The following is a 10,261-nucleotide window of genomic DNA, read 5'->3' as shown; positions in this document are numbered from 1 at the left end:
TTCGTGCCTGCCTGCATATAGGCCAGTGGCGTGCCGTCAGGGCAAGTAAGGCAAGCACTGCTTACCTAAATTTCCTATGCGAAAATAAATGTCAAAAGATATCTCTTAAGAGTGATAATTTTCTACATATATGCACAATACACAATCTACTACTATCTATCTGAATCCATTTCTCCCACGACCCACCCACTACTCTCTTGTGCTGTTTTTGCCCTGTTTTGCTGTGCTTTTCTGTTGAGAATAGGCTGTGCTTGCCTATAGCTTGTTAAACTCAACAGCGGATCTGTTCAGCTGACATCATGGGTCCTGTTGAAAAGTGTTGGAGAAGGCAAGTGGTTTTACAATCGCTTGCCCTGTCCTGACATCAGCTTTTGCATTAAAGGTTTCAGACAAAAACTTTTTCCCTTTGGTTAGACAGGGTGCGGCAAGACACAAGACAGGCACTTTCAAGACAGGAAAGTCAGACAGTAGAAAACCATGAGACAGGCAGTTGTACCATATTGGGCAGACTACAAGTTCTAGAGAGCAGTATGGTTATGCTGTATGGCCATAAAACGGTATGTTTGATTTTATTTTCCAGCTCTTTTGACTGTTTCTGTAATGGACCACTTCAGGTACCATGTGTGTGGATATCTGGATATCTGTGTGTTGGCGGGTCCGGACTTCTGCTTGCCTAAGTGAAAAACCCATTGCACACCTCCGATATAGGCAGAAACTCAAACAGGAAAAAACGGTTTCCAGGGTCATTTACGAATGGAACAAAGAGGCTCAGGGGGTCTTACAGCACTGCTTTGAGACAACACATGGGCATATTTTTGAGGACGCAACCAATGGCAACATTAGTAAATTGTAGTGAATGCACAGACTCTGTCATAGGCTATATAAGTAAGTGCGTTGACGATGTTGTTCCAAAAGACACCGTCTGCACCTACCCCAATCAGAAACCTTGGGTCAGCAGGGAGACTCACGTGGACCACCACCTTCAACTCAGGGGACCCTGACACCTATGAAGCAGCCAGATATGACTTATGGAAGTCTGTCAGGGATGCCAAGAGGGACTACGGGGATGCCGAATCCCACTACTACAGCTCTGTCCCCAGATCCATGTGGAGTGGATTACGCTGCATCACAGACTACAAAGGGAAAGACAGGGACATTGTTCAGCCCATCGCATCGCTTCCAGAGAAGCTCAACACCTTTAATGATCGTGTCCACATGTGGACAGGAAGGCTAGCATGTTGAGCCTAGAAACGGCCGACATCCTTCAAAAGGGTCAGCCCCGGCAAAGCTCCAGGTCCGGAAGGTATCCCAAGCCAGGCTCCTAGGGTGTGCTCTGACCGACTGGCGGAGGTGTTCACCAACATCTTCAACCTCTCCCTGAGTCAGTCCGTGGTCCTCACCCCCTTCAAGGCATCCAGCATTGTTCCTGTCCCCAAGAGACCAGTGGCCCTCTGTTTAAACAACTACTGCCCTGTCGCACTGACATCAGTCATGATGAAGTGCTTTGAGTGACTAGTCAAAACCCACATCAGCTCCTCCCTTCCTCACACCTTGGACCCTCTTCAGTTTGCATACAGATCAAACAGGTCTATGGATGATGTCATTGCTTTGGTGACACACACTGCGCTTACTCACCTGGATAAAGGGAATTCATATGTGAGAAAGGTCTTCATTGATTACAGCTCGGCATTGAACTCCATCATTTCCTAAAAACTTGTCTCTGAGCTTGTTGATCTTGGGCTGGAAACCTCCATTTGCAGCTGGATATGCGACTTCCTGACCGCCAGACCTCAGGCGGTGAGAATCGGCAGCGACACCTTCTCCTCGCTGATCTTCAACATGGGCGCACCACAGGGTTGTGTGCTTATCCCCCTCCTGTACTTCCTGTTTATTGACAACAGCTCCAATTAAGTTTGCTGAGGACACGAGGATCCTGGGCCTCATCACAGAGAGCGATGAGACGGCCTACAGAGAGGAGGTGAAGACACTAATTAGCTGGTGCCAGGACAACAACCTCTCTCTCAATATCAGTAAAACTAAAGAGATGATTGTGGACTACAGGAGACAGCAGGAGGTGGACACCTCCCCATCCACACTGGTGATGCTGAGGTTGAAAGGGTCAGCAGCTTCAAGTTCCTCTGTGTACACATCACCAAGGACTGCTCCTGGGCACTACACACGGACACCATGGTTGAGAAAACTTGCCGGCGGCTCTATTTCCTGAGGAGACCGAGAAAGTTTGGCATTAACGCCAGCATCCTCACAAAATTGTACAGGTGTACCATCGAGAGCTTGTTGACAGGCTGCATCACAGTCTGGTACAGAGGCTGCTCAGCCCACAGCCGCAAATCACTACAGAGAGTGGTGGAGGCGGCGAAGCACATCACTGGCAACAGACTCCCAGCCATTCAGGATATCTTCCACCGGTGGTGCCTGCAGAAGGCACACAGCATCATCAAGGACCACAGCCACCCAGCATGAGACTGCTCTCCTTGTTACCGTCTGGCAGAGCTGCACGTATCACCAGACTTAAGGACATGACCAGAATTCTGGAATATTAACCACCGGGGGGGGGATTAGTAATTGCTTTTAATATGACAGGCTACATCAGCCCGTTTATTTAATTCTCTGGGTATGTTTAACCATTGCAGAAATGAATCTAGAAAACCCGGGAAAAATGCATATAGCCTAAAAGATTGATCCATAAATTTTACAGATCGATATCGAATCAGACGAATTTTAAAAAACGATTAATCGAAAACGATAATGATATTTTTGCACACCCCTACATTGCATGGTGATTAGATACTGACAGAGAACAGACGGAAATGATGACAGAATCTGTTAATTGATTCTGGTGATTTGTAGACCAGCAAAGTTTAGCACTGGTAGGCTCAGCCAGATGGGGGATGTAATGAAGGTGTGACAGTCGCATTCAAAATTGTAGCTCTGATGAGAAAGGCCTGTATACATACAATGGCCTTAACCTGAGCATTTGAGGAAATGCAAGATTCCTGTAGTGGAATTACTGTACTGGAATTCCTTTAGGAGTGATGTTCCTTTGTGTCCTGTGCATAGCCTCCCGACGGAAATGGTTAACTGCCTCCCGACGGAAATAGTTAACTGCATGCTTTGCGCATTAGTTTTGATTTCGATTAATAAATTCATTTAAAAAGGAACATTTAAAAAGAAAAGGACCTTTGTCATTTTGTTGTATCATTTTAGACATTTTTAAAATTTTATTTCATTTCATCACATACTTAGAGTATAGAAACCAAATGTCAATGTTTATTATAATGTTTATTGAATTCAAACGGGTAGAGACTGAATTTATTGTGGAATATAGCTGACTTTGGATGGAACTAAGGTACATTCGACACACACACACACACACACGCACGCACGCACGCACGCACGCACGCACGCACGCCACAAACAGAAGAGCAAAGAAAATAGCAATAGACAATGACAACTGCTTCACTACCCTCAGTATACCAGAACCTTATGCATGAATTAATCATTACTCAAGAAGAGGCACACTTAACCACAAGAAGCGATGTAAGTGGACTTACTTGGGGACTAATGGTAGAGAGGAAAAGGGGAGGAAGAAGAAAGGAGAGGCAAGGGGGCCCAGTACAGTCACAATCGGATTTGGGACTTATTGCAGGGTCGCTGACAAGAAAACTTTGATTTGGAAGCAGAGGACTTTTGCGACGTTTCGGTAAAAGTAAAAGGTGTAGCTGCATAGGCGTCTTTTACGCTGGGGACGCTGGGGACACTGGGGACACTGGGGACACTGGGGACAATGGGGACACTGGGGACATGTCCCCACCACTTTTTGTCGTGGCCCATTTTGTCTCCACCACTGAAAAGGGGTGTGAACATGTATATCCAGTCGTTGTCCCCAGCACTTCTCAAAACAAACTGACGCCCATGTGTAGATGTCTCTTGGAGAGCTTTATTTGATGTTCTTGGTTCAGCAGATAAAGTTCAACTCACTTTGACATGTCATATATCTCAGCATAGACATTTTCGGGGATTGTTTGTAGCAACAAAACCAATGCTGACTCTTGCCTCACACAACGACTGGTATTAACCATGTTATTTTCAGCTAGCCAGATGTCCTGACCACTAATGATCATCTAAAGTCTGACCATGATCATGGACCTTAAGGCACAGACACCATACCACAAATGGAATCCTTGTTAGTTTTCTGTACACAGAGTACAAGTTTGAGTATTTTGAAAAGTAGATATATATCTTCTTCCATGTGTGCTCACTGATAAGGATAGCAATGTGTTGGGCTTTAAACTGGATATGAAACCACAAGGTGTTGCCATCCCTTTTGAGATATCTCTATCTAGAGGGAGGTTAGTCTTCTCAAAGTTTAAGTATTTTTAAATAACTTTCTCATGTAATAACAGAGGACTAATTATTTCCACAATATTAAGGCTTGTCCTATGGGGACATTCTAAAGAAATCCATGAGATTCCAGTCACAAGCTATTTCATGAAATGCTTATATACTTATATAAAAATGATTGCATCATATAAGTGAACAACTGGACAATGATTTTTACCTGAGAGTTTAATAAGTGTGCAGAATGATATTAAGAAACTGGCTATGTGGGGTCTTCTGATTGTACTTGACTTCAGTTCAATAGATAAAATCTGCATGGGATATTTAGCCTATGTAATGAATTTGCAGTAGGAATCTCTATGCAGATATGAATTCCAGTGACAACTGAGGGGGTCAACTTTTCCTCCAGAGCTTTATGACATAGGAAATATAAATGTTTCGACCCCCCGAGCTGTTGTTTTTACTTCTTTTCGGGGAGTCCAAGTCTTAACTGGTGGTGGTATTCTTTTGAAAATGTCAAAAGAATATTTTGATATTAAATAGCAACCTTTGTGAGGGTTTTTGTTTGCTTTTCTTTGGAAAAAAAGGGTGAGAAATGTTTGTTTTGCTTCAGAAAAATGTCTTGCAAGAAAGAAAGGCCAGATTTGTATAAGCCTGGTCATAAATGCGAAATTCTAAAAAAAAATTGGTACGTATTTATTTATTCATTCAATCTTTATTAAACCTCTTATTTTTTTCCGTTACCTGGATACACTGAGGGAAGGGTGCATGTTCCAGTATATCACAGATTATTGTGTTAGGAGCAGTGACACAACTCTACAACAGAACTACACACCTGCAGCCCTATAGCTAATGCACATGGAAACCTAAAATGAACAAAATGTAAGTAACAATGTAAAAATGGAAGAAGGGTCTGAGGAACAGTCATGTATCTGTGAAACTGGCAAGTCAGTTTAATGAAAATTTAAATGAGGTCAAAAGCAGTATGGTGGCAGCTCAATGAATAGCAGTTTAAATGTATGTATTAGCACTGACATAGGAAACACATTTGAGAACTGAGAAATTCCTACAGAGACATGAAGCAAAACCATCTTGATTGTCAGTAGCTTCTCTGTTCATAAATTGCTGGCAGACTACAGCCTTTAGTTCTTGACGTGAGGTCAGTAACAACATTTTTATTGTAATGATGAAGTTTGAGAAAGTGGATCCTTTCTTATATTTGCTCTTACGGGCAGACAGTTGCACTCCTCTCAACATTCTCTCAGATGAAGTTGCTGAGCTTCTCCTGAGCCATGCTCAGTCGATCCACACGGTTCTGCATGTCTACGCGTTGTCTGCTGGTATCGGACTCTTCCCGAAGGATCTCACCCACATTGGCACCATCCATCAAACCCAGCATCTCGGTGCAGAGAAGTTGAGCTGACTCCTTCAGCATGAAGAAACGAATCAGCATGGGCACCTGGTCTGCCAGCCGCTGGACCACAATCTGAGAATGAATGAGAAATAAATCTTAGATTTGAGACTTTGTCATTCAAGTGCAAGTACAGTTTAAAGGACTACACCAAGACTGACAAGACAAACTTCAGCCTATGTTTCTTCCTCAGAATCTACACTTAAGTGTTTATAACAGTTTGTTACTTTAGAAGCGACATGCAATGTTTGCACAACACTGTTCTTAGAGACCATACTAAACAGGCCTTATCTAAGAAAGCCTTTGAGATATTCATTGGTGATTCTTTGTTGGACCATCTAAAGACAGACATGTAAGTATTATTTAGATGTAATCTCTCATAACCACATTGACCAGCAGTCAAAGGAGGTCATGTAAGTTGAAGTGGAAAATAAAGCACTGCGTTGCGCATAGATAAAGTACTGTAAATGAGGGCCCAAGTGAGTTACTCCAGTCTTTTTTAAATCTAATGAACATGTGTGAGAAAGCTTACCTAAGAAAAGTTACATAAGAAAATATTCATGAGAAGCTCATTTTTGAACTCTGTAAGGACAACCACGAAAGTTTCTTCCTACAACTAAAATGCATGCTTACAGAAACAGTCCAAAGATTTCATGTAAGTTGAAGTAGAAAATAAAGCACTGTGTTTGTCAATAGATAAAGTACAGTGGTCCTTATACCTCATAATAGGCCCTCAGCATCTCAGGGTAATTGGACCTGCTATCAAAGCCTGCACAGTTGTCTTCTGAGGCCTTTTCAACCCCTATTGCAGGGGCAGTCTCCTTTAAGGTTTTGAAGTAGATGCCGTCTTGGGTGTAGACAAGTTGCTCCATCTCAAACTGCTCCCTGATCCTTTCTGCCACTTTTGCTTCCTGCTTTGACTGGATATTGTCTATCTTGTTCTGAACATTTCAGTCAACATGCAATAATAACAAATTAGACATGCAAACAGAAGCTTTTATTCACAATTTTCCTCAAGAGGATGGTACTGTCTTTTCCGCTCTTCATTAATTACCAGAGTGACACACTGAAGATAAGGGTAGTTTGGGAAACAGGCTTTGGATATATCCGTAAACTGTGTCTGGATTGTGTCTGAAAATGAAACACACACACACACACACTCACATTTATTACAGACTGAACAGGTAAAAATTAAAGCATTTAAGTCAAACTCTCTCAGTTTAATGAAAAAGAAAAAGAAATTATTCAAGATACCTCTTATGATCCTCAGTGTGTCAACAGCTGGGCCTTTGAGCTGGATCACCAGTCTTTGCACCACCATCTCAAACACATTGTAGTCACTGAACCCTGGCAACTCCCTTCCTCTGTGTTTTTGGTCATACTCTCTAATCACCTCCTGCACTGTCTGGTGAACTGGTTTGGAGGAAATGTGTACTGTTTACTACACGATTCCAGAGATAGTTATGTACTAAAAACACACTCCTCTATTTCTCCTCAGCTGTGTCCACGGTATACGTACATGATGCCTTGGTTTCATCAAGATGACCCATCCACTTTTTGAACTCAGTCCGCAGGAGAACGAACAGGTTCTCCTCATTCACAACCTCCCCCGATGCCAGACGATTGATCTTGTCATTGAACCGAGTTAAGGTCTGAGAGAAAAAGTGTTGACCCATTAAATGTAATGTTTTCAAACTGCTAATATTTTCTATTGAACTAGCAGACTGACATGATAGACTTGTGTATGGTAATGCCCAAGTGTCACATGCCGGTAGAAAAGTTTTGTGATAAGAGAAAACACAGTAAATGCGGGACAGAGTTTTTTCGGTTTAAGATAAAGTACGGATGACTCACGTCAATGAGGAAGGCTTTCCTCTTTTGAGGGTCCAGAGGTGGACCAGGCTCACACTGACTAAGATCCTTCCTTAGGTCCCAGAGCTGCTTCTTAATCTGCTCTGAGAGCAGTGGCAGTGATTTCTAACCAGAGAACAAAATTCACGTTGTCAGAGCTGCAGAACAAGTCTTATGAATCCAGAAGAACTAGTGTTTTCACTTTTAATTGCCATTCCTAAATATGATGTTTTTCATGTTCCAGTATGTTCACTGGAGGTTTCATGCAAGTATGGAATTACTTTTAGAGGAGAATCTCATAATATCAAATAATAATAATATCAAAACGGAATGGTGTGAGATGGGAAAACTTTTGGTTGAATTACACAAAGACAATGATTTAAAGCATTGGGACTCTCACCTTAATATGTTCTACCAGATATTGAGTTAGCTTGTTTGAAAGGCATTGAATTGTGGCTTTCTCCTCATATAACAGAGAGCTGTCAAAAGAAGATATTTATGTATACCGAATTACTAAAACAAATCCAGTATGTCTATGACAAATGAAAAACACCATGGGGAGGTGTTACCATAAAGTTACCTAAAAAACTCATGGCGTCTGAAGAAATCTCTCTCTATTCGTGTGGCATCTGCCAAGGAAATCTTGTCATCTATCTGCTTCTGCCCACGACATTTCACAACGACATAACCCTTACTCAGAGGTATAACCTGATTGTGAACTATGTCCAAGATGTTCCTCTCTGTTCCCCGGTCTACCAGGTCTGGCTTGGTCAGAATAGCTGTTTGGAGAGAAACAAAACAAACGATAAGCTTAGTTATGAGAGATAATGTATAAAAAAGATGAAAATTTGTCTTGTAGAATAATGTTCTGTCACATGCATTGTAGCTTTTTATTCTACAATTCTCCTTCAATCATTCTAGTATTTCTGTGATTTAAATGCTGCATCACAATGCAAAGGTCATTTTATTTGCTCTTAAGCTAACAGAAAAATGCATCAGTAAAACTTTTACCGAGAGTACGTTTCCCTTCAGGGTCTACTTCTTGTGCCATTTTCAGTGCTTCTGTTGTTGCTATGTCAACGTTACATGGAACAACCACCAAGTTGATGGTTTCATTCTTCTCAATGAATGACAGGATCAGATTTTTTATCTAAAATGACAGCTTTAGAGGTTAAGCAAATCTAACATCCCATCTTCCTTTCAATAACTGTACAAATAAAGAATAAGAGGAGTGACAAAGAAAATAAATTTAGAAGATGCAGGAATAATGCGATTGAGCAAATAACACTCCCTCTGAAACTCACTTGTTCCCCAATATCATTTGGTTGACCTTTGACTGGCACCCTGGCAATTCCAGGAAGATCAATGAGTGTGAGGTCACACACTTCTGGTGACATGATTTCCAAACTGATCAGTTCATCACAGATTCCGACACCTTCTCCTGCAAGCTCATTCTGGGCTGTTGAATAAATAAATAAATAAATAAATAAATGAATAAGAGATGAAAGAAAGAAAGAAAGAAAGAAAGAAAGAAAGAAAGAAAGAAAGAAAGAAAACAAGGCAATTTGTTCTTTTTCAGGAACGATTTTTAAGTCTAATGTGTATTTGCGCCATTGTCGGCATTACTACATTACTTGCAGAATTAAAGTGAATGTCAAAAACAGCTTAATGATATGACTGATTTGCAGTAAACTTTGATGCAGTGATAGAGGAATTATAAGCAGATATGCTTGCTATTCCTCATTCTGGAGTTTGGCTCTGGATTTCCCAGAGTTTTTCTGGGATTTCTCTGTAAGCTGTTCCTATAATTATATATAAAAAGAGGGAAGTAAGAATTTGAAAAACCGACTAACCACTCTTAACATAACCCTCCACCAAAGATGGGTCGGAAAATTCAATATATTTGTCTTGGTAAGATATGATTGCCCTCCAGTGGATCCCACACTTCAGTCTCCGTAGTTTGAGTTCTAGTGGGCACCTGGTGACAATACCTGTGGAGGATGAAGCACACAATTACATCCATTAAATGTCACGAGAATAGTGATATCTGTGTTCTGTTTGATTATGATGTAACACCGTTTATATGCTTTGCTTCTGCACTGTATGTACCTTTTATGTGAATGTGTCTTTTTGTGTGGAGTGTTTAATATTCACCATGTGTCAAAATTCTGTGTGTAAGCAGTGTAATATTCTTGTGTAAGAATATTGTAAGCAGTGTATCATGTTGTATCATAAATTATGTTATGCTACAAAGTTAAAGTAAAACTGCCTTGCCATTCATTTGCAACACCAACCATGATAAAATCGATGTCTGATTAAAATCCGCACCTGGTTCTATATACATATATATATACATATATATATATATAAAACAAAGTAAGGTGTTGAGATTTTACAGAATCTATCTGCTTTACATACACAACAAGAGAAATGAGGAAGAAAGATCCTACCACTTCCTCTAGGCAGTGCAACCCCAGAAAGCGCTTCTAGCACAGAACTCTTCCCAGAACTTTGGTCTCCGATTACAGCTATCGTCGGCAGAGCCAAATCCTTCTCAATGCCAATCAGCCTCAATGAATCAATCAAGTCAATATATGGGCGCACTCTCTCATCCAAGTGACTATGGACGACACCCTCCAT

At 41.2% G+C, this 10,261-nt stretch overlaps 1 protein-coding gene across 1 annotated transcript; it reads right to left on the bottom strand.

Annotated features, from left to right (window-relative positions):
• Positions 1-5,620: 5,620 nt before the first annotated feature.
• Positions 5,621-10,261, bottom strand: LOC115817494 (interferon-induced GTP-binding protein Mx2-like). Its single transcript, XM_030780805.1, has 12 exons — positions 10,072-10,261; positions 9,475-9,612; positions 8,926-9,080; positions 8,633-8,771; positions 8,202-8,400; positions 8,022-8,100; positions 7,625-7,747; positions 7,290-7,422; positions 7,025-7,183; positions 6,825-6,901; positions 6,490-6,711; positions 5,621-5,845 (listed from the first exon to the last, which is right to left on the bottom strand). The coding sequence occupies exons 1-12, from the start codon at positions 10,259-10,261 to the stop codon at positions 5,621-5,623; spliced, it is 1,839 nt and encodes a 612-aa protein (XP_030636665.1).

This window comes from Chanos chanos, chromosome 7 (assembly GCF_902362185.1).
Source record: "Chanos chanos chromosome 7, fChaCha1.1, whole genome shotgun sequence".
NCBI lineage: Eukaryota > Metazoa > Chordata > Actinopteri > Gonorynchiformes > Chanidae > Chanos > Chanos chanos.
The sequence above is the reverse complement of the archived record's forward strand: the minus strand, read 5'-3'. Positions and strand labels throughout refer to the sequence as shown.

Excerpts from the sequence above, each read along its gene's own strand:
- LOC115817494 (XM_030780805.1), bottom strand. The coding sequence starts at position 10,261 with ATGGAGGGTGTCGTCCATAGTCACTTGGATGAGAGAGTGCGCCCATAT. Across the intron at positions 8,772-8,925 it reads CAAATGATATTGGGGAACAA|ATAAAAAATCTGATCCTGTC; the intron begins GTGAGTTTCAGA and ends CTGTCATTTTAG. Across the intron at positions 8,401-8,632 it reads TGAAGGGAAACGTACTCTCG|CTATTCTGACCAAGCCAGAC; the intron begins GTAAAAGTTTTA and ends CTCTCCAAACAG.